General features: G+C 39.6%; 2 protein-coding genes across 8 annotated transcripts in view; both read left to right on the top strand.

The window, feature by feature from the left end:
• The window catches only part of LOC117216280 (broad-complex core protein isoforms 1/2/3/4/5), a 56,323-nt gene extending 48,126 nt beyond the window's left edge, over positions 1-8,197 (top strand). For 2 of the 4 annotated variants that reach the window (XM_033462878.1, XM_033462876.1), the window contains exon 6: positions 1,007-8,197. In XM_033462878.1, coding sequence (XP_033318769.1) covers positions 1,007-1,362 — 356 coding nt within the window. In that variant the 3' untranslated portion in view covers positions 1,363-8,197. The remainder of the gene's footprint in view (positions 1-1,006) is intronic. The other 2 variants (XM_033462882.1, XM_033462881.1) reach the window with 1 other exon arrangement.
• A 5,874-nt stretch (positions 8,198-14,071) lies between these two features.
• The window catches only part of LOC117216555 (neo-calmodulin-like), an 84,195-nt gene continuing 74,295 nt past the window's right edge, over positions 14,072-23,971 (top strand). Inside the window, exon 1 of one of the 4 annotated variants that reach the window (XM_033463329.1) lies at positions 14,072-14,756. In XM_033463329.1, the coding sequence (XP_033319220.1) occupies positions 14,718-14,756 (39 nt within the window). In that variant the 5' untranslated portion in view covers positions 14,072-14,717. The remainder of the gene's footprint in view (positions 14,757-23,971) is intronic. The other 3 variants (XM_033463331.1, XM_033463332.1, XM_033463333.1) reach the window with 3 other exon arrangements.

The raw sequence follows: 23,971 nt of genomic DNA, 5'->3' as shown, positions 1-23,971 counted from the left end.
CTCGCGAGAACCTTCTCTCCTCTTGATTTCCCTTGGACGTTCGACGAAGATTAAACCCTAAGTGACTGAGTTGTAATTCGTATCATCGTGAGAGAACAGTGTCGTGATTTGCGTATCCGCAACTTCCTTTACTCGGATTGTTAAGTTATACCAATGATAAAACTGTTTTCGCACGATGATAAGGATTACGAATACATCGTTACAGACGGCAATTTTATCGTCGAAATCCCTGGCTAATTTAATGTACGATCTTTCTCGATTCGTGAGAACCTTCTCCTCTTGCTTTCCCTCGGACGTTCGAGGAAGACTAAATCCTAAGGGATCAACTTGTATTTTGCACCGTCGTACGAGAACAGCATCGGGCTTCGAGTATGTTTAGAAACTCGAGAATTAGAGAGACTGTTACAGTAAGAGGGCAGCTCCACTTTCCAGTAATTTAGAGAAACCAACGAGAATCAAGTGAAAATCAATAAAAATCTATCCACATTTTTGGAACATTTTAGAACTATAAATTTACGGTCAACTAATATTCGTAGTAAAATAAACTTTCGCACTTTCGAATGTTAATTAATTTATTAATCTGCCTGGTGATAAACCCTCCGGGTACAATACGAACAAGGTTAGTATCGCGTGCTATAAATTCATAGTCAATTAATATTCCTAGCAATAAACTTTTGCTCTTTTCAATATAAAGCTTTCGAACACTCGTTTATCTATTAATCTGACGACAGAAAAATCCTTTGGGTATCGTACGAACAAGATTAAAAGCACAATTTACTGAAACATCGAATATTTTTTCCCTCGGTATATAATTTTCAAATAAATAAAGTTTTCAAATAAATTCAATTTATATATTGGAGCTGTCTCTTCACTGTTTCGCAATCTTTTCAATTACGATAATTCAGATTTTCAAACCTACCTACGTTGGTTTGATTCCGTTCTCGCACGATGGTGAAGAACGACCATCAAATAAAAATATTTCTGACGAGCGATGGACGATTTTCAGGTACGGGCAACGGGATGCATCCAGCACCGTCGACGCCTCCCTCTGCCATGTACCGGATGCCACCGCCAACGGCGGGTGGCATAAACGAGCCTCAGGAATGCCCGTACTGCCGTCGCAACTTCTCATGCTACTACTCCCTGAAGCGTCATTTCCAGGATAAGCACGAGCAATCGGACACCCTCTACGTTTGCGAGTTCTGCAACCGTAGGTATCGCACGAAGAACTCACTCACGACGCACAAGAGCCTGCAGCATCGTGGTTCCAGCGGTATGCTCAAGAGGCTGCTGAGGAACACGACGATTAAGAACGTTATAGGCAGCATGCAACAGGCTCAGATGCAGCAGCAGCCGCAATGAAAATGTCGGAACCGTCTTACAGTCTCCCCGTCCCGGACTCTCTGCATCGTCATACTCATCATTATCGTCAAGGTTCTCGTCTTCATGCGATTTTTCGTCGCTCATCGTCACCCATGCGCGATCGGTCATCGATCTTCGCGGACCAAGACACGCTGCGACGCATCTGGATGCATCAGGGAGCAACGAAACGCGCGTTTCCTGCTTACCGAGCTGATACACGTTCGAAAACAGAGGTCGAGTAAATCGAAGAACGAGTTCGAAGGTACGAAGCGCGTGGATCGTGGACGAAAGAAAAGGCTCACCTCGAATACCACTAATTGGACGATCGTCGAAAGGATCGGCTTCTCTTTGCCGGTTTCCCCCCATGCTCTTCCATCGGGGAGTTGCGCGATCGGCGCCCTCCTCCACGTTCCGTATTTCGTCGTTTTGTAGTTCTCCTCGAGTCAAGACTGCGATTAATCCAAAGAAGAAAGAAGAGAATCGACTGAGACGTAGTTTTGAGAAAATTTTCGGCTGATTGAAGGTTGTCGTTGCGCGCGGGCTGAGAATACATTCCATTGCGTCGGATTCCAGCCACGCCGAGGCTTGGACCGATTTTAAAGAGATCTCGAATGCGACTAACGCTTTGAAACGTTCTATCAAGGGACTGGTCGTCAAGGGTCATGACACCGGACAACGTTCCCACAGGCAAATATCAATTCTGGAAAAAACGAGAACGTAGAAGTCGGTTCGGCGACGTGCAAGTAGAACAGACCGGAATAGTCAGACGTATAGTGGAATGGTAGATATCTGTTTTTGAAGCGCGGTATTGCCTGTTCGGTGCGTTTGTTCGGTCGAGTCCCTAACAGTCCCACGAATCATGTCAATTTTCAAATATCAGCTTGTCAGCGGTTACCCTGCTAGACAAGATCTGTTCGGTCGTTTTGAAGGTGGGAGGGTTTTGAAACGGCGATCTCGAATCGCGCGGCAGGAAAGCACGGAGAATGCAAGAGCAGCGAAGAACGGAGATGGTGATTGAGCGAAGAATATGGTGAAGAAATTGCGTGAATAGAGAGTGCGTGGATTATGCTTGTACGTCTCTGTCGCTAGTTTAGGCGCGCGCATATAAACGAGCAAGAGTTTCGTTGTTGGCGTGAAGGTTTACGAGTGTTTGGGAATCGTAGATCGAGGATCTTAGGCCTAAGTGAAAATCAATTAAAAAGTCTACAAATATGTGCTCAAATTTCGGAAATCGGGAAAGAGAAGTAAACGCCGCTAATTGAAAGAAAAGCGACAAGAAACGGTCAGTTTGTGGTGGTGGTGGGTGGGGATGGAAAGAGTTTGGGGTTGCCAGGAAAAGGGCGGAAGGAGTATAGCGAATTAACGAAGTAAGCCGAGCGGAGCAGGATAAAAAGGATTGGATAAAGAGAGGAAAATTTCGCGTGGAGACGAAGGAATAGATGACGGCGAGTGGGAGGGAGGGAGGGAGGGAGGAGAGTCGTTAGAAAAGTGCAAGTAGAAGTTAGATATGGGCTCTTAAACGTGTACAGGTCCGTCGTGCGCGCAAATTACAGACTATATTTTTAACTCTTTAAAAGTAATATTTTGAACTGTACATATATTATATTCGTACGATATTGATAACGATGATATTCTCTTGTTCAGGTTTTATAAGAATGGGGAACGAATGGGAAGAAATGAAAAACGGAGTTAGTTCGACGTAGATAGAACCCACGGCGGGCAGGGCAGTGCAGGCTCTCGCGTCTTCTCTAATTTCGTTTCGTTCGCGTTTCACGCGTTCTAATTAGCGAATGTGCAATATTACGAGTAAGGGGGTAAATTTTATGGGATACGGTTCTGGCTCGTCTTGGAAAACGACGCAACGTGCACTCCGGCGCTCTCCATTCAAGGCGACCAACTTCTTTCCGTCTCGATCTTTTTCGTTTTTTCTCTTCGTTTGGTCGTGCCGTTCGAACGAGAAAGGAATCTAGAAAAAGACAGAGGGGATCTAATTAGGCCAAAGAAAAGATACACGGGGTGGGGTGGGGATGGAAACGATGAAAAGCAGTGTGGCGTACGAGGAACGATTTGTGCGAGATTGTCGAACACTGCCCTGTTCTTTTAAATCTTCGACACGCATCCATGCTATGTTAAAAAATAAAATAACAAACGAACGTACAAGCAAAAAACGGAATCCCTAAAAAAAGTTGTTCGTGCAACGTATTCAGGTTTTAGAACTCAGTGTAAAAAGGAAGAAAGAAAAAAAAAGAGAAAACATGACGTTTTATCATGTATAAGATGGTTACAAAGGGAGAAACAAAAACAAACAAAAGAAATGTCATTATAACTAACGAGCAAGTACAAATTATCGAAGGAAAATGATAAAACAAATTACGTCTACGTCTAATTCTTAGGTTCCGTAGTAATGGGGGAATAATGAAAAGAGGGAAATATTTAGCGAGACGCGAGGAATAGAGTAAATTGCACGCGTCCTTTCGGGTTTTAGTGACGGTAGCGCGCAAGGGAAAAAGAAGAAGCAAAAAAGAAACGAACGAATAGAAAAGAAAAAGATGGAAATTATAGGACGAGAGAACAAGTTTTCCAAACATATCTTCGAAACGAGAAGTATACCGTGAATGAGAAATACGATTTTAGATTTAGGTGTCTTCCGAAGATGGAAGTTTTTAAAATAATTACGTATACATTTGTAGAGTTTAAAGAGGGGAGAGGTTTTTCGGCGGCCGGTCAAAGCATAATGTGGAGAGAGAGAGAGGGAGAGAGAGAGAGAGAGAGAGAGAGAGAGAGTGAGAGAATGAAAGAAAAATAAAGAAGAAGATGAAACGTTCCTTTCGCGCAAAAGGAGGCGGGATTTACAATGGGCGTCTTTGCTTTCCTAAAATTTCGTTTCGACTCGGGAAAAGCTTAAAGATAATTCGTTAGTGAAAATTATCCTAGTCATTTTGGAAACTTTTTATAATTCTGTGATATATCGAACGCGAAGTATCAAGATGTATTTGGCGCTACAAAATAAAAAGGGGAACAAAGAATTGGGAGGGTTAAAAAAAAAAGAGAAAAAAACACGGGGAGGGAGGAAAAAACTATTACGTTCCACATTATGATTGCCGGCGTGTGTGCAAATTGCATATATATTACATAATTGGTTAATTGATATCGGGAAATTCTGTGATGTCCTTCAGTTGGGTATACTAGATCGAGAAATATTAGAGATATATGAAGAAAACAAGAAGTATACGGAATTAGGTCGATGTTCGGTGTTGTGTAAGTTAATATTTGTAAAGGAAAAAAGGAGAAAAGCCGAGACTTTTAATAACGAGAAGATTAAAATCAGATGCTGCCGGGACTCTCGCGATTGTCCAAACGACCGCTGATCCGCTTGGAAGTAAAAAAAGAAAGAAAAGAATTCGTCTGAGGGAAACGGGGGAAGAACTGATAGCGCATCGTTGGAAAATTTGCTGGGAAAACCCGTCTGTAGAAAAAAGTGTCGGGCTTATTGGCTCGGAATTAAGAATCGGTACGATACCAAAGTGGATTTGACTGTTAGTGCGATTATTTTACTTGTTTCTTTTTGTTTTCTGTTTTTAAGCGAGACCAAAGGCTTTTAATCGGGTTTCCCGACGATGCCGCGCGAAATATACCGCGTTCCCTGTGATCAGCTGTCGTCGAGAAATCGAGGGAAACGCAGTGTCTGGGTATTTAACATATCTCTTCAGGGTACTCGACCCACTGTACGCTGACACGGTGTTGAATCGAAAATCTTAAAAATAGAAAAAAAAAAATTACAAAAAAAGAAGAAGAAGAAGAAGAAGAAGTAATAAGTATATCATACACACACAAAATCTATTCCAATGTGCCAACGTCTTCGAACTAAAGAAAAAAAGAAAAAAAAAAATACAAGGAACTTTAGGTCTTCTACTATTTACACGAGAATCGAGAAAAGGATAGTAGTTAGCCGCGCGTCGCATCTTCTTATCGAGAAACGAATATTACCAACATTATTACTACCACTAATCGTTTTTAGGATTTAAAGCGAATATTATACAAGATACTATCGAAGAACTTTTTCGAACTTTAATGCATGGATTTTCGTCTCGTATGCTATTTAAGGGAAGAAACGTAAGGAGTTCTAAATGGAGAAAAAGAAAAGAGCGGAAGAGTGGGAGAAGAAGACGATGAAACAGAAAATGAGAGAATGGGTGTGAAAGAAGGAACGAAAGGGTGGGAGAGAAAGAGCGGGTGTGAGAGGTAAGAAAGAAAATATTTTAAACTATCTATTTTTATTTGCATTCTAATATCTCGTGCGTGTAAATATTATATATCGATAAGCAACGTGTACCTCTGACGTGAATTGCAGAGGAAAAGGATATTGTAAATGGTACCGGCATAGGCATTATATCATATTGGCAATGGACTGCGATCGTATGAACTGAACGTTGGAAAGGCTTTGCGTCCCTGCGCGGACGATATGTGGTTATTGTTGTCTCAAGAGAAAAAAACGCTGTTTGTATCATGCACTTCCTTTTTTTCTTGTCGACCGTGAATCGCAATCGACGAAACAAACACAACCGACTTGTCTTCTGCAGAATTTTTATACTGTGTGAACCCTGACTACCGAATAACCGGATTTATTGTAAAGGAAAACTCGTGGAACTTGCACGTGGCGAGTACAAATCAATGTAGTTACGAATCGTTTTACGATTCGTGGCCACGCCAAGTTCGACGAATTTTTCGCAACAACCATACGTAGATTCTAGCTTCCGTTTGAACCGTTAGATCCGTTGAACTTCATACGCAAACGTTAGTAGAGGTTTTTTATGTTAGTTGTCACTCTTTTTCATTTTCGTTTAATCAACGAGTTGTATCGCATCTGAGCCAGCAGCTCAAGTGCTCAAGTTAATTTCCTGGCGCTGTGACGAAATACTTTGATACGAGAATTTACTTTCGAGAAGGCTGATTTTTATAATTTTTAAACGCGGACGTTTTAAATTAAGGAGTGAAATTTATTTTTACTAATTTCCAGACTTTTTTTTGTAATCCCTACCGTTTAGGGAGAAATCGACTGATTAGGCTGTTTTTTTTTCGATTGGTTTAAACTTTTTCTTGATCATGTGATATTGTCTTACCAAAGAGCATCGGGAAATTGTGAAAACTTCTCGGACTTTCGATCGATACCCACCTCGAGCATGTACAATCCGAAGATACGATGAAACTTTATCGATTTTCGATCGATGTTTTCCCTGTCTTTTCGGACAGTCGCAAGATCGTTCTATAAAGTATTTATACATTAGCGAGCTTGCGAGTTTTTCCTCTTAAAGAAGGTAAACGATAGTTTCGAGGGTCTGAGATATCGCGTAAGTTCGAGAAAGCGTCGCGACTTATTATTATTCTTGGTACGAAAATTCTTCGGTTTCGGTTGAAAAAGAAACGAAATTTTTGTATGATTTTCAAAAGGGGGATCAAAAACAAAAAAGTGGAACTACGAAGGGAAAAGAAACGAAAAGTATAAAGAAACGCATCTTCGAATCGAAAATTTAAACAAATTGCTTAGGGATGTATGATTATGATGAATTGATAGAAAAAAAAAGAAGAAATGGGCGAAAAAAATAACGTCGAGCATAGGAGAAAGACTACTTAGATTTATTTTTATTATGTCTTCAAAAAGACTTTAAATATAATATTTATATTGTGCCATAATTAATATTAACAAAACCTTAAGTATAAATTAATTGTTACGAAAGTTTTTAAATTTATCGGAAGGGGAAAATTGCAAAAACATAAAAAAATGAATAAGATGATGAAAAGATATCTCTACTGTCTATCGATAATTAACTGTACGATAGTTATTAAGAAAAGAAGTTACGTCATTTTTAAGTGAATACTGCATTTACAAGAGAAGCTAGGATTAAAGATAACAACGGTTGATCACCTCCGCTCATCATGTAACACTAATACGATTCGTGTAGCGTGCGCCCCTTTTGTCATTCCTATCACGAGAAACACACCGTAACACACACACAAAAAGAAAAAAAAAAGAAAAAAAATGCGACATAGAGAAAAGAAACAGAAAACTAGCGTAAAGAAAAAACTGAATGACTCCCGCCGTTTTTCAGCGTAAGAAATAACGCATCAGTTTGTTCTTGCCAAATTTGCGAAACGCCCCACTCCTTTCGATGCGTGCGACAGAAGCAACCGAGAATCATCGACTGGTTTCTTGGCGATATTTTTCTGGGTCTTATTTATTCATAAGTTTCTTCATCAACCGTCCCGGATGTAAAAGCACGACGAAAGAAACGGGTCGATGATATCATCAGGGCCGACGTCGAGCGAAAAGGGCAATGCGTATGCGAAAGAAATCGCGATGGAAGTAGAACGTGCCGTGTAACGCGATTCGTATCGAAGGAACGAACAGAAATTCTCAACGGTGACGAAGGCGTCGCCTTTATGGATATCAGAAATGCAAAACGATATTCGGTGAGACATAGAATTTTTTCAAAGAAAATACTATCTGCGTTGGTAACTGGGAAAGTCGAGGGAGGTGAGCATTTTCTTCATCGTTGACAACTCTCCTTCTGTTCGTTCCTTCAATGGCGCATACTTTTGCAACTCGGTCTGCAACACGCAACACGGAAACGGCATCGAATATCATCGATTCATTTGATTCTACATATCGTCTCTGTGAGTGTATTCTCATATAGATGCAGATCCTCGTGTCATTTCGATATCATCGGAACCCCACATTTTACCTTCTGTTCCGCGTATTATCACAGAAATTCTGTCTATCGTGTCTTTTTGCCTGTTCAACGTTATCAGTGATGTTTATTATCGGTATGACTACTACGAACATTAAGAAATCAATCGATTACCAGGGATAGTTCAATCATTAGTTAGCTCGCGAAGAGAAGAAGAAGAAAAAAAAAAAAAACGTAAGAACGATGTACGATATATTTGACGAGGAGTCGATGGCACGTTATGTTAACTTTTTATGTACATAAATATATATATGCAGATATGTACGTATACATACATAACACGCATAAAATATTATATAGGCCTATTTTGTAAGGTTTCTCCTTGGTTTTATTTTTATGTTAATCTTTTTTCCGATTTGTTACAGCGATTTTTTTTCGAGAGTGATTGTTTCAACGCGTTAAGGAGAACTTACTGGATACTTATTATTATTATTATTATTATTATTATTATTATTATTATTAATTATTATTATCATTATCACAATTATTGCTATTATTATTATATTACTCATTGATTATTGCTATTATTATTATTATTACTCTTGCAATTATTGTAATAATAATTCTTAGCACTAGACTTATTATTTTTATTATTGATTCTGTCGCGGTTACGATCGTTCAGATTTTGTTTCTTTCCTGTTTTTTTTTTTTTTTAAATGTCGATCGATCGCGATGTGTGCGCGCACCGTGTTGCGTAAGAAACACGGGACAAGCTCTGCGTCGCGTTAAACTTTCAGACCTGTTGCGAATCGCCCACACATCGTGAACACACGTTATCGTTTTCTCGCGCTTTTTCAGTTTCTTTATTGTTTTCATTAGCACTTTTTTTTTTACTTCTTCCTTGTCACGAATCACGAAGCGTCGATGGTTTCCATCCGTTTATAAGGTTAATTTTAGTCCCGTAATTTACAAATACGAAGCATAAATTATTAAGAGATAGACCGGGTCGTCGAGCGCAAAAGGATCCACGTGTTGCGAGCATCTATATAGAGAAAGTGATACTTTATACTATTTTCCTCGGTTCGAATCTTCTTTTCGTTTTCCGGAACGAATCACGTGGTCGGCACACTGTGTGTCGCCAAAAGCGAATTTTCGACTCACCGTTCACGATTGGTCATAGTTATTGTGCACTCTCATCGAGATGTATGCCGTATTATTCGTCTTATGCTCGATTTTTAATCTGTCATTTCAACTTCCGTCGTCTTTCACTCGGAGCATGACCTAGAGAAAAAGAAAAACGAACAAAAAACAAAAAAAAAAATAAAAAATTGGAGAGAGAAAAACAGTAACGCAGAAAGAAATCTTTATGGAAGGCAAAGTAAAATGAAAGAAAGAAAAAAAAAATGATTCGCGACGTTGTGGAATCTTTCGTGGACAATCACGGCCCGACTATAATTGTAATTGTAAACAAAGTGCAACACGCTGCCTTGCTGAACAGTACAAGTACAAAACGAATACAAATACATAAAACATGTCTTCGATTTAATGGATGGAAATGATTCCGGTAGTTAAGATATCAAAAGTACGAGAGAGAAAAAAAAGAGAAAAAAAAATGATTTAAAAAAAAATAAAATGAAGAGGAAGAACAAAGCGTTTTAATCGTAGGGAATGGAAGAGAAAACGAGCCTCCGTTGTAAGCAACGCCGCTGTTCGTCGAGCGTGTAGGAAGAGAGAAATGCGACACGGCGTGCGTTCGTTCAGAAATACCTCAGTTGCCGTGGCCTCAGACATACAAACGCGCATACGCTCGTTTTAACACGCGTCTTACCTTATTATCCGTCGTTATATCAGTCGCTGAGAGGCTTTCTTGTACATTTTTTACTATTTCCAACATGAACGACACAATCGAAAGCCCAAAGCAGCAGCCCTACAGAAAATTCACTGTAACCCAGCCGAGTGTGTCTTTCCTTTCGTTTCTCGTTTCGTTTCCAACGAGGAAGATGAATGAAAATCAAAGTAGAAAGGAAAGACATCGTTCGTAAGGATATCCGATCGGGCGTCGAACTGTGAGACGCGTAAAAATCGCTAATGGTACGTTAGTTCAAAGCAAGACACGTCACTGCCAAACAAAAAAAAAAAAAAAAAAAGAAAGAAAGAGTTTACGCGGGGAGAGCCTCCGTTGAATAGTCGAGACACAAGAGTCACGGAAATGGAAACGTTCCGAGTCTGAGGCCCGGCAATAACAGATTCTCATCTAAGCTACAATAGTTGTTGTACTTACTTGTCTTCTATTTTGTCACTACATTGTCTGGGTATTAATGCGAGCAGGGTGACGCGCGTCGTTCCTCGTTCGATCAGGTCGCTGGTCGATTCACAGATAGAACACGAAGAAATGAAAACTGTCAACGTAACCGTGAAAGAACAACGCGAATATTCACGATCGAAAATCGCGGGAGATTCATCGAGAAAGAATGAAGGAAAGTCGTAGGTGTATGGGAACGTCGCGCGTATACCGCGAGCGCGCAACAGTCGCCGTATTATTATATTTTACAGAATGCAAAGTATAGATATATAAATAAATGAATGAATAAATGAAATATATATATTGTTCCGTTATCGCCGTTATACCATCCGTGTAACATAACATTGCGAATAAATTTGCAGTTTATTAATCGACGAAAAAAAAAAAATAATAAAAAATAATACAATTCTTCAGTGTGCTCCGTAAACGATTAACGAGCTTCTTTTTCCACATATTAATGATATTATAATATATCGCGTAATGCATAAATCTATATATATATATATATAAATGAATAGATATATTATATATATATATAAACGTATTCGATTGAATTCTCCGCCCGGTTGTTTCGCCGTCTGTGGATGCAAACCCCGGGAAACCTTCGTTTCCTGATTATCATTATAACAAATGTACCTCTTGTCTTTCTTGCGTAGAAAAAGAAAAAAAAGATAATGACGAAGGAAGAGAAGGAAGAACGCGACGGGAACGGAAAGGGAAGATGGGGAAAAAAATAGGGAAGAAAATGAAGAAGAGCGAAGACGATGAAGAAACCGATCGATCGGTGATCAATGTGTATTTATCGTACGTAGTATAGTATATATGAAATTTCGGCGGAGGGACGCTTCGCTCGTAAACTGCGCTCCTGTGAATTTTTTCGCTGTAAAACGGGATTATTAACTAGGGGATATTATTTCGAACGCGAGACCGGTTCAACGAACTTGCCGCAATCGAGCATTCCACGTGTGTTGACGACGGACGAGAAACGGAGGATAAACTGAGGCGTTCTAGCTAAAAAACAAAAGAGAAAAAAAAAAGAAGAAGAATGAATGCAATTATCGATCGGGGGACTAGGCGAAGCCGCGTCTGATCGATCGTGACTCAAATCGAAAAGAAGCGGTGAACGGAGAACAGAGAAAAAGAAATGATATATATAGTTCAATATATACATATATATACAAGAAATTATATATATATATATGGCGGATAATGTCGAAATATTTTCTAATGCGCGTCGCGTCTTTAGGCTATTATTACATTAATTGTAAGACATTGCAATTAATTAATATATGTATGTAAGCGTTCATTCGTATTTTTCGATGCAGTAAACAAAAAAATGGAATTATTATTGTCTTTATTATCATTGATTGATTAATTGATTATTGATTATTATTATTATTATTATTATCTATTAATTATTATTATTATTATTATTATTATTAATTATTATTATTATATAAAAATTCAATAATAGTTGTTGGTGTAATATTATGAAATAAATCTTTAACGATAGCAAAAGAGAACCTTAATCACGCTCTAATCTAATTTTTCAGCCACTTCACTCTCCTCACCTTCGTTCCACCTGTTACCGCCTGCGAGTTTCGCAAGTACGCAAGTTCGCGTTTTCCTGTCTGCGTAATTTCTTTATTAACGACTTCCGTGAAATATGGGACTCGTAAGAGAAAGAATAACATTTCTGATAGATGATGTTACACTGCCGGTTCTCGATCGGAGCGTAGAAATAGAAAAGCCCACCTCGATAAATCACCGATCAATAATATTGCACACGATGAGCCGCGCAACCAGTGACGCACATGAGGGGTGCAGCGCGCAGCAGATGCAATTTATCTCCGAGTCCCATAGTGAAATACGTAAAGAACAACGCGCGCTTGGCAATTCTAAAATAGCATTACGTTACGTATCCCGCTCGCGAAAGAACGGAACGGTGATCGAATATAGTCGGAAAGGTAATTAAATATTGTCGAAAAGGGATTAATCTACGAAACAGAGGAAACAATGGAGACTGAATAACGAAATCTAATAGGAAAAATCGATTTCTCCCGATGGCGCATTCCGTACGTGGCGATAAAATATGGAGAAAGAAAAGGACACCGTTGTGCGTGGGAGATGCGGGTTCGAGGAAAATGAATATTTCATATACACAGGCAGGCAATTGCATCGTTGGTTTTCTCTACCTTGAGGATAGGACCTTCGTAATTTTCATCATACGTCATGTCACGAATACTAACATACGCTGGTGACTGATTAAGTGCAGCTTGTTAATTAAGGGGTACAACGCGATCCCCAGCGGCTCATTTATGGGTCACGTACGCGTGTTTTTCCTCTTTTACACGCTGAGTTCTGTTAATTAAGAAAAGAATTCCTCATTATATTGCCCAGTTAACATTCTTATTACCTTGAAAGACGAGGAGGCTTCGAATTAAGAAAAAAAAGAAGAACGAAGAATACGGCGACGTAATGACGCAAAACTGTCATTTTCCTATGCAAAGGGATAGTTTCGATGATCTATAGTATTAGAAAATACGTCAATATATCATTATATTAAGGTATTACATAAGAGCGTATATATTCTTATGTTGGAAATTAAAAACTAATTCGATTGGTATATAAAGAAACGTGTGATTCAATTCAAGGAAGATGATCGTGAAACTTTTTAAACATGCTCGTTGTTTTATAAATCGTTCGTTCTGAATTATTCGACTTTTTAATAATAAAAATGAAGAATCCGACAACAGTAAAATAAATGACTGCCAAATACATAAACCGAATACTATCATAAACAGTGATAGATATCATAGTAGAGACGAACTATGTAATAGAAACTTCGGTTAAATCAAAACAAAGGACAAAAACGACAGGAACTTTCCAATCAATATGATAGAAGGTTCAATCGCTCGTCGATCGTCGAACGTATAACAACGTACGATCGTAAACGAGAAACGGATTCCTCGCAAGTCGAAACGAGAATCTAATACGAATAAATCCAAGTTGTGCCGTATTCTTTCGTATTTCATTCTGAATCGCGATCGTTCTCTTTCCGAATACTTGCACGATTATTTCCGCAAGCTGTTCGTTATCTCTCAAATATAAATACATATAAAAGAGAAGGAACAAAGTCAATCGAAGGACTGGCCGTTTAAAGCAGTGTCGATAAAGCTTGGTCGTAAAGTTAGCAAGACGGTAAAAATGCTTGATAAATATTTAAAGAAGCGGTTGAGTATTAGCCGACCATGGACTCATCCTCTTAACCGTTTGCGCGCAATTGAAGCGAAAGAATAATTCCAAGGCTGCTCTTAAAGCATCGAACACGGACTTTCCCAAGGAAACGTGGCTTGTATCCTTCAAGAAAAACCTCGCACCATTAAGAAGTGAGCAAAGGGCAAGATATGAACTGTACGAACAGTTATGACACTCTTAGCAACGAGTATCCACATTAGAGAATATAAAACGGAGCACACGCGAGAAACCATGGAAAATCCTTGACAAGTCGGGAAAACAATCGAGGTAACAGGAAGGCGTAGTACATGGTCGGTCGTGGCGGCCTTGGAAATGCGACCTTGGCACTTCTCTGGTCTAGGCGTTCGTAAAGTAGGCGCGGCCCTGGGGTTCGCCGCTATGGCGTCGCGACGAGCGTGCGCGAGGAAGCGTCGAGCTGGTTTCCTCGCTCCACCACAGCTGCTCGGAGACCAGCTAGACGGGACAGCCGGTCAGACGCAACTCAGGCCAGAGCCGCGTCAACGTCCTTCCGTGTACATCTTTCGACGTCCACCCGACGTCCTCTTGTCATCGCGTTTCTTCTCTATATACGTTTCTCTTTTACTCGAATCTTCTTCGTCGTACGTATCGAAGAATCTCTGGAACGTTCCTCGACCAGAATAGATTTTCGTCAGAGTATCTCGCGGGCTGTACACGTAACTTTACCTAGACTAGCGACGAAAGATCGAGACCATCGGTTCGCGGAGAAGAATCGTTCCAGCTGTTCTCAGCTTTTCTGCGTCTCTCGAGGCCGGTCAGGTAGTTTCGTGCGCCCGCGCCTCCTCACTTATGCACGAACGTGCGTAACGGTATACCGAGTAACGAAACATCGGCGGGAAGGTCCAGCAACAACGCGCGACCACCTGTAGTTGTGGCCTCGAGCCACCCCTGACGGCTCTTCGGACGAGCCTCCTCCGTGTCTCCCCCACTCTACAACGGAACTCTCTCTGCGTCCTTGGTGCCCTGCGTAACTCGGAGGCAGGATTCATACCTGGATCTCACGTCGCCGAGGAAACCGACGACGAGCATCGCCATAGCTAACGCCAGCGTTCACACGTATCCCGCACACGCCTGCCAGGATTACCACCAAGATGAAGACGTCATCGTTCTCTCTGCGTGTCATGCGACGGGTAAGTGAATGTTACGCTTTCATTCATCCTTTCTGTGTTTATCGTTCGAGACGGAAACGATCGTGACCGCCAATTCACAGTTGATATCCTGTCAGTTCTTCCAAGGCGTTCTCGAAGGTTCGAATGTTTCGTCACTTTGTCTAGGATTTGGCTAAATTTTCTTTCTGAGTTGAATACGTAAAGGGTAAATAAATAAGTCTAAATAACGTTTCTCTGTCGTGATACACAACAGGGTTGAAATATAAGGGTGGAGTGCACAGAATACAAAGCGGAAGTTTTGGTTGCCGGTTCTCGACAGATTCCCATTTTTCGTATCTCTGAACGCGTATGACGTAGTATTATGAGAAATAAAACGTTCACTTTCGCTGAACCTGGTTTCAATCGCGAAATGGTTCGCTGAATCTTCCTGGTGTTCCGTTCGAGTGGGAGTATAGCAGGATAGGTTTTATTCCGTTGGTTTTATTTTCGAAAATACGAAGAGTGTCACGTTGATGAAATAGAGTGGCAGTTACCCGCGTGGATATCCTACCACCATATCGTAAATAATGTACTGGGCAAAAATTCGTGCCAGCATTGTACGCGTGAATTCGGTCGCGCGCAAATCCACCCGAGCTAACTGATTTATACGCTCGTAGCGACATTCCCGTTGCATATTCCATTCGGATGCATATTCAACCGTGATTCGTATTACCGATGCATCGGTATAGTTCGACACGAAACTCGGGACACGAGAATCCCGAAGAATCATCCTTCGAGTTTGTCCTGCAAGCGGATACGAATTGAACGCGACACGAACGGAATTCCAAGATAGGAAATTACTTGTAGCATCTACGCCGTGTCTTACGTAATGTTACTTGGCAATCAATTATCCTTGAAACGTCTGATATTACGAGGAATATTATTTCGAAATAGAAGCGCCCAGCATCGATACTGTGCGTGTTAATTGATGCAGCGAACGCCGCGAAATTGAATTGGTTTTACGTGAAACGCATGGCATAGACTGTATAGAGTCACAGAGTATTATAGAGAAAGGAGAGATGGTTACAGTGATCCACGAAAGTATTTGAATATTCACGATAGAAAACTTTTACGTACATGCTGTACGGTTTTTGCATAATAGGTTTTGAAATTTCATTAGCAGTATAACGAAACACGATGTTGTGATTATGTCGGTTCTAAAATGTATAGAAGCTAGAAAATGTATAGTAGCTACATCGTCGGCTAAGCTAAACTAAGCTCTTGTAACCTGTACATACGTCTTTAGATTGATTTCAAACTTTATAATGGAATCGCGATAGTCGACTCTGTTATAGTCGCAGCGTTGATGAAATTTCAAAATGTTTTGTACGACACATATAATATGTTCATATAATATGTTCATATAATATGTAAAAGGTTTTTGCAAGATTTTGGAATACTTTCGTTTGCCGTACGTTTTATTGTCGTAAATCGTGAATTCAACCTGTAGAATCCTGCTTTGTTTCGATGTTGAAAGGAAATCTCATCGACATATGGTAGAACTTCATTTATCTGAACAAAATTTTAGTCAATATCCGATTAACTTTTGCTCGTTCGATTCATTTATCCGAGCCTGGTTAACAAAACATTGCAGGTAGTTGGAATAATTGCTGAGCTCCAATTATACAAATTGTTTGTCCCCTAACAAGTTTAGATAAATGGAGCTCTACTGTATCGTGTATCATCAGATGTAACAGTCATTCGGTATAGTCTGTATCACTGTTGTTACAAACGGCGAATATTTTATTGTATAGGAAGTAATCCATTATGGTTCAATGTTGCATTAACGCAATGTTCCATTTATAGTTTTATTCAACCCGTTGCAATTAATTACCAAATCCCGTTTTTTAAAATTGTGACTGTGAAAGATATTTGAAAGATTCGCTTAATATTTTTTTCTTCGCTGTTTCGTGACGCAGATTTCATAATCTTTTAATCAAAAGAATTTAAAGAAATTCAAATATTTATATCATTATAACCATTGTTTAGTTCTTAATGGATTATCAAAGAACCGATTGAGAAGTTATCTATGCGATAATTAAGTTAACACTAGAACTACTAAATCTTTTTTAAAAAAATTACTCGCAACGTACAGATATTGTTGATACTATTAATGTTTATGTTTATTGAGACGGAATCATGATTACATAAAAATAAGTCATTTAGTCCTTTTATCATATCGATTCAATTTTAATTAACTATGTAGGATATATTTAGGTATAAGTTGAAGGTAGATAATCGTTATGTGAAAAAATAAAATCACCCATATAACCGAGCAGAATGATTATGCGTAAATGTGACCTAGAAAGTAATACAGAGAAAATATCTGCATAATTAACCCAGCCGAAAGTTAATTCGCGATTCAATTATTTTCCAAGAAATACGTGAAATAAAATGGAACATCTTGGTGAGATTTCTCGGCGGAATTGCACTTGGTAATCCTGTCCCTAAAAGAAGGAAGCTTCGCTTCATTGGATTTAGATCTTTTTCTGAGAAATTCTGTCTCCAGGATAGACAATTAAATTGGAAAACGCAGTAACGTAATACGATGGGAGTAAATTCGACGTGACGGCTCGAAATTCGACTTGTAATAACTTTCTACTGTTGTAATCTTGCTCCCTTTAATAACCACGATCTCGCATCTAGATTCTCAAATCGAGATTGAGATTAAAACGTGATCTCCGTTCAAATGGAAGGTCGTTCGTTGCAACGTCTCTTAGTTAATAATTTTTCCTCTACAGCGCGATAAACCGGAATACTTTTGGCAAATTAGCATTCTTTTGGGTCAAGTCGACAAAAAAGAAAAAATAGAAGAGAAAAACTCGTTTAGCCGATCCCTTTGTTCGTAAGAACGAACGATCGATAACAGAAAGAGGAAGGACGTGTTAAACGTTTCTTTCGTCTTCGATTTCACGAGTTGCGTTTCGTTTGCTTTCCAAAAGCCGAATCCTCGAGCGCCAGTATTATCCAGATATTTTCTACAGAGGACCGTTTTTCCCACCTGACGCATATAAAATACAAAGAGAGTTCACGAACGTCCGCAAAACTTCGTTTCATTTCATCCCGGCCCCTTTGAGTCGTGGTAGAATACAAAGAGCTATTTTCCAGGCATAGTACAAACAATCCAAAATTCAGAGGAACTTCTTCCCCACGAGCCTTTTTCCGCCTGGCTTTTTATAGAAATGCTTAGGAGGCCATATAGCTCGCCGAGCAGTTTCAGTCCATTTGGAAAAATGTCGCCTACGTGAATCGAATCTCAGGGACAATCATGAAATTACTGGCAGAAGTAGATACATTAACGGTCGAAAGTATGTCACGAGTAAATTGCGGATTCATTTGCATATATTAGAAAAAGGTGCAGAAATGCATAGAAAGCGTATATAGTATGCAAAAATATGGGGAACATCCATTGTTTGATAAAAAAATATTTGAGTAAGTCACTGTATATCTGTTGATTTCGTAAGAGAATAATAAATGATGCGTTCGATCCACTGGTGTGCTAATTGGATTATGATGTGATTTAATTACGTAATTTACTTACATTGTTCTTCAACTAGTAAATCGATTACCTTGTAATTACGTAAATTACGTTGTAATTGATGCAGAGTAAACGTAAGTTATGTTGTAAGTTCAATTGCGATTACGAGTCGTCTTGCAATTTAATCGAATGGTGAAGCTGAATTACGAATTACAATATAATTGAATACGATGTAACTGAATTACTTTGTAATTATAATTCATCGAATAATCCAATTGTAATTCTGTACGACTTTGCTTTGATCATTAGCTTCTCAGAAATTCATATATCTTAGCGATGTTCGCGTATTGTATATCTACAATATATCAATTTATCAATCAACCAAAGTATTCATGTAATTATGAACAGCAATATGCGCGATTCCATTCCGATATTTTTATTTTTCCATTCCACTTATAACTTATTCCACGAATGCACGTTTACGTTTCCCATGGAAATCGTAGAAAACTGGCATCTCCGAGGAAACGACTATCGCGAAGATTCGATAAAATTCGTTTGCCATCTTTCGTGGTCTTCTGTCTCTAGCGAGACGACAACAAGAAACTGGTCTTAGAAGTTTTCTCATCTCCTCGTGAAAACAGTATACTCGTCCTTGGTAAGATCTAGCGTTTCTCGTGATCCTTGCTTGTCCCGGTTATGACAGTTCTTCTCCATGCAATTGCCCTGGTACGACTTTCCAATCGTCGATTCACTGCGCTACGAAATCTGCTTTTCGTTAGTCTGACCAGAACAGGCTAGTTCCACTGTTCCTCGTACGCTTTGGCAAACGTGTGCGCGCAAGTGCACCGTGTACACGGTTAAATTAGTTTCAAGAGCGCGGAGTTGAACATCGATGGTCACGAGTGTCGGGTTCGCTGAATATATTGCGACTTTATTCCGCAAAAGGCCAGACACCTTGAAAACGCTCGTTTAATCGCGCGTAGAGTGGAAAATTGAGACTAATTTTCAACGTCGCCAGCAACGGGTAGTTTTTAAACGGCTACGAGTAATTTCATTTCCTCTTTGGCGACGTGGCTACGACAAGGTTGACACAGCCGTGTTTGTTTCTCCTGTCAACCGCTTCGCCACTGTTCACGGATAATGTTATATTGACCTTCTATAGCCGTGCAACATCATGCAATTAAAGAGGAAATTAATTGACCTCGGTATGCATCTGTGGAAAGTGCTTATTGCAGAAATAATATGAAAATGTATCGTCAATTAGTTTGCCATTGATTAATCGTGAAGGAACTTATATACACAGCCGTTAATTGGTATTAAAACACTTTAATCGATTTATAGTAATTGTATTTGAATTTCACCGAAGTGTACTAATTAATGATGAATTCATAATTCGCTGAATCAACAGGCTATACATTCACATTACCTATTTAACGCTAGAACTGTTCAAAGTAGATGAAACGACCAGTTTCTAATCTTCCATAGAACTTTTACAAATTTACAACAGCTCAGTTTCAGACACTCGAATGATTTTTTTAAACATTCTATCACGCAGAATCGTCGTTTTCCTTAATATTCATCCAATTACAAGGCAACCTGTATAATTGACAGTACCTTTGTTATTGAACTATACCAAAAACATACAAGTCCCTACCAGTCTTCCATACTTTCAAACAAGATGTCCTTAAAAATTTTAATAATTAACAAACAACTCGAAACAACTTTGTCTCTTCTCGAATTAAAAGCGAAAAAGGTTCAAGAGTGAAACGTGACCACCGTACGGATGTCATACTCGCGCTCGAACTCGCACAGAACGCTAACACGCGTATATCAAACTGCGATAGTCAAACCGTGAATTCGCGTTCTGTCACGCAACTGCGTAATCGGATTGTCCAGGCTGTCGATCTTCGTTCCGGATTACTCTGTGCGATCGCCTGAATATAACCATTTACTAGCTATGGAAATGAGAACGTGACAGTACGGAAAGCCGGCACACTGGAAAAATTTCCTAAAGCTTTCCCCGACCTCCATTCCTTCTGTTTAACCGCTATTCACACGGCGCAGTGTTCGTGACTCGAATAACCACGACGAAACCGCTGAATTCAGCCTAGCTTGGTTTTCAGCGAAAACATCGGCCATTTCTAAACGCACGCGGTAAAATTGGAAAGGCGGATGGCGAATAAATACGAAGGGACTGAAGAGCCAGTAAATCTAGACTCGAAATCACCTTCTTTATCCCAGCGTGTTCGTATCGTCGGATATTTTCTTCGTTTTTGGGGAAAAGCCCCCCATAGCTCTCTGAGAATTCCCAGGAGCTTAAAGCGCCTTTCAGAGTCGTCCTTGCGATCAGTTTCCGCTCCAATCACGTTGCACACGTATCGAAAAAGAGGTATTACCATGTTCTATTTGACCAAACGATTTCGCAATACTAAACGCACGCTTATCAGCCAATGGTGTAGCAAAAGACTACCGTAAGCTTCTTCACGTGACAGTGGTTTTTATAGGAAGTGTTGAAGTGATCACTACTTATAAGAAAACTCTACATCTGGTCTTTTTAGTTTTCTGAAACACTGAAGCCATCGACAGCGCGTAGACAAAAGACTGCGACGAAGGCAGACCATAAACAGTAGGCAGGCGACGTTGGCTTCGGGGTTTTCAGTTATTGGGTAACACAGCTAGCGTTGCGGATCTGGACCAGCTCAAATTGTATTTTTACTTATAATTACACTTCTATTTAAATATATTTTCTGCCTTACAATTTATCCACGAGTTTTCTCTGTTCGAATGTTTTCTCACATCGAATAACCTCAACAGAAAGAATATTTTACTTTGAAGTATTTGGAGAAATCGAAGATTTGCCATCTTATCTTGGCAAAGGTGACAGGAATCACTCTACATGTATATGAAATTCTTTTCACGATCGTTCGATCCACGCCATCGTTCCTCGTATTTTCCGCTATCGGTCGAGGCGATGAAAGTCGTGATCCTCGATGAAAAAGAGAACCAAAAATACCACTCGCGAGATATACCATAGGCTTCCATAAAGTTTCATGGAACGAGGGATCGTCTGTATAAAAGGAGTTTCTAATATTTGCCAAGCGGCTCTCTAGGGGTTTCGATTTGATCGACGACCGTCTACTTTTACTCGACACGGAGAAACGTAGCCATCGTTTTTATCTATAACCTTCTATTTCCTGAATGGTCGAAACGTTATTGCGTTTCGGAGAAACAATTTTACCGGACGAGATTTTACGAGAAAATTACCAGAAGCCATGTTTTGTTTTCGTGAAAGAATTCGTTATGACAAACGAGGGGAAAAGAGAGGATGTGAATGCTGTGTGGAAGCTTGAGCCACGTCGGTCCCCATTAAAACCGAAAACGTCGGTATTAAGAAATATTGCCCGTGCATCGTTAGGCTGCCACGACGCCCTTAAAACGTCACGTCGTCGTTGCTCGGGAAATCCTCCAGGATCGAAAGGTCAAAGGGCAGTATAATTGAGCCTCCGAAAAGCAAAGGACGATTGAACACGCGTATGCCGTTTCCTGTACGCCGCATAATTACCAATCGTCGATAGTCTATTACACTAATAAGCCTCGATATTCAATGGGACCATTTGCATCATTTATCGTGTGTTCGAGATGACTCGTGTTTATTGAATATATATTTATAAATTGCAGATACATTTTCAAACTAGTTTTCTAAACTTTACTAGTACAGTCGTGACATTACAATGCTAATGAAATTTTAAAATATTTTGTACAACCTGCATAGTAATATATACATGAAAGTTTTCGATGTTATGCGTTTAACTGCTTTAATAAGCCGTTGCACGCGTCAAGCATCAGACAAGCATCAGACAACACCGAATATCTGGAAAAAGACACCCCGTTGACAATTTATCTTTTCGCGTGGACACACCCGCAAATTGAATGGAAACGCTGTATTTCGCGCCAAATAAAATTTGCTATTTTTCGTCATATTAATTGAGCGAGATGGAATTACAGTGACGGGGCAATGGCTGCATTTCATAGGTTCAAAATAAATTCATAAAAAACCGACGCTGTTGATATCTCGGCCAGAAACGCACGCAACCGTACAAATATCATTTTGGTTTTCCCCTCGTATGAAAAATAACGTTATTCCCGCGATGGAACGTGTTCGCGAGTTTAGAAATTGTTAATGATCTTATTTACTGTCTATCACTCCTGTGATCCTTTTTGTTACTTATCGTGCTCGGATATATGAAATAAATTCAATTAAATTTGACTAAATATTGCACGACTTCGATCGTCTTGTTTTACATTCAATTTATCCACCAATCTGTATGTATATATCTACGTAAAACTCCTTTTAAATCCAACATCCATCTTGTCCTTCGTAATTCACCTCTTCTCGGTAATAGGATTTCCTCGTTAAAGTAAACGTTCTAGTAGCTCGTTCAAACTATTGCTTCCTTTGTACGCGGAATCAGAACCACGCGTTTTCCTCTCGATTATAGGGTCCAGACAGCTTTATTCATCCATTTTGAAATAATATCAACACGGTAATATTAGCAGGGTCGTTTTATTCCTCGTTGATCGCGGCCATGATCCAAATGTTGCTTTCAAATAGTCGCGGATATATGCGTGGGGATTAAAACGTTGTCGAATCTGTTGTACTCGCGAGCGCGATTGCAGCAATAAATTGACAATAACGCGAATACTGGGTTAAATACGAGGGATCCAATAAACGTGGTCGTTGGAAACGACATCTAATTTTCGAACATCAAACGATAGAATGATTTCCAATGTTGGACACGCTGTCTCTAGCAAAGCTATAAATCGACACTTTATTCTTGTGGCTCAAGGATTATCACATCAACAGATCGTAAATCTTCGTACGATTTGTACGTAGCTCTTTCATTTTTTGCATTCGCAAAACTGTTGTTATTATTATTATTTATTGAACTTTATTCCCAACTTGTAAATTGTGTGATGTCTTATATACAAATATATCCTAAAAAAAAATCGTGACAGTACAATTGGTATTCCGCGTGCGAAGGATTAACAGCATCCGCCGGGAATTCTCCTCAGGGCATGCAATTCGTTTCGCGTATTCTTTACCCTCGAGAACAAAATCCAATTCTTGGTGATACAGTGTAGGTGACTCTTTCATCCGAGACTCAATCAGCCCTGGATAGTTCGCACCAATTCATACATTTCCTTTTCCTTTTCTTTCTATTTGAAACTAGGAAGTCTAGATTCTAGCCATTTTCTTCTTCTTTGCCGATCGATGCTGATGGGATAACAGAAATTATCGTTGGGTGGCCTTTATCGAAGTGAAATTGAAGAGAAAGAAAGGTAATCGTTGTGCAGAGCTAAAAGCATCCTTGTATCGCCCGAAATGTATTCCATTATTCGAAGAACACTCAATCGCTGAGCGAATTCTGCGCGCGATGTAAAGAAAAATTGTGCTAAGAGACCCAAGATAATCCCCGCTTATACCGTTAAAATTTAAACGTTGTACGTTGTACGTATTTGCATAAATAAAGAAACAAACAATTTAGTTGTGCGTGATATTGATTGCGCGTATTGCTTGCTTAACTTTATCGATGTTTTAATACGTTGATATTCAGTGCGTAGGAAATTATTGTTTTCAGCTGGATTCTCGTTTCTCAGGTCTTCGATGAAACGATCTTGTCTTATTACGTACGCTATGTTTACTTTCTAAAGATGAATA

Source organism: Bombus bifarius, unplaced genomic scaffold (assembly GCF_011952205.1).
Source record: "Bombus bifarius isolate JDL3187 unplaced genomic scaffold, Bbif_JDL3187 scf7180000010271, whole genome shotgun sequence".
Classification (NCBI taxonomy): domain Eukaryota; kingdom Metazoa; phylum Arthropoda; class Insecta; order Hymenoptera; family Apidae; genus Bombus; species Bombus bifarius.
This window is presented reverse-complemented; position numbering and strand designations above follow the sequence as displayed.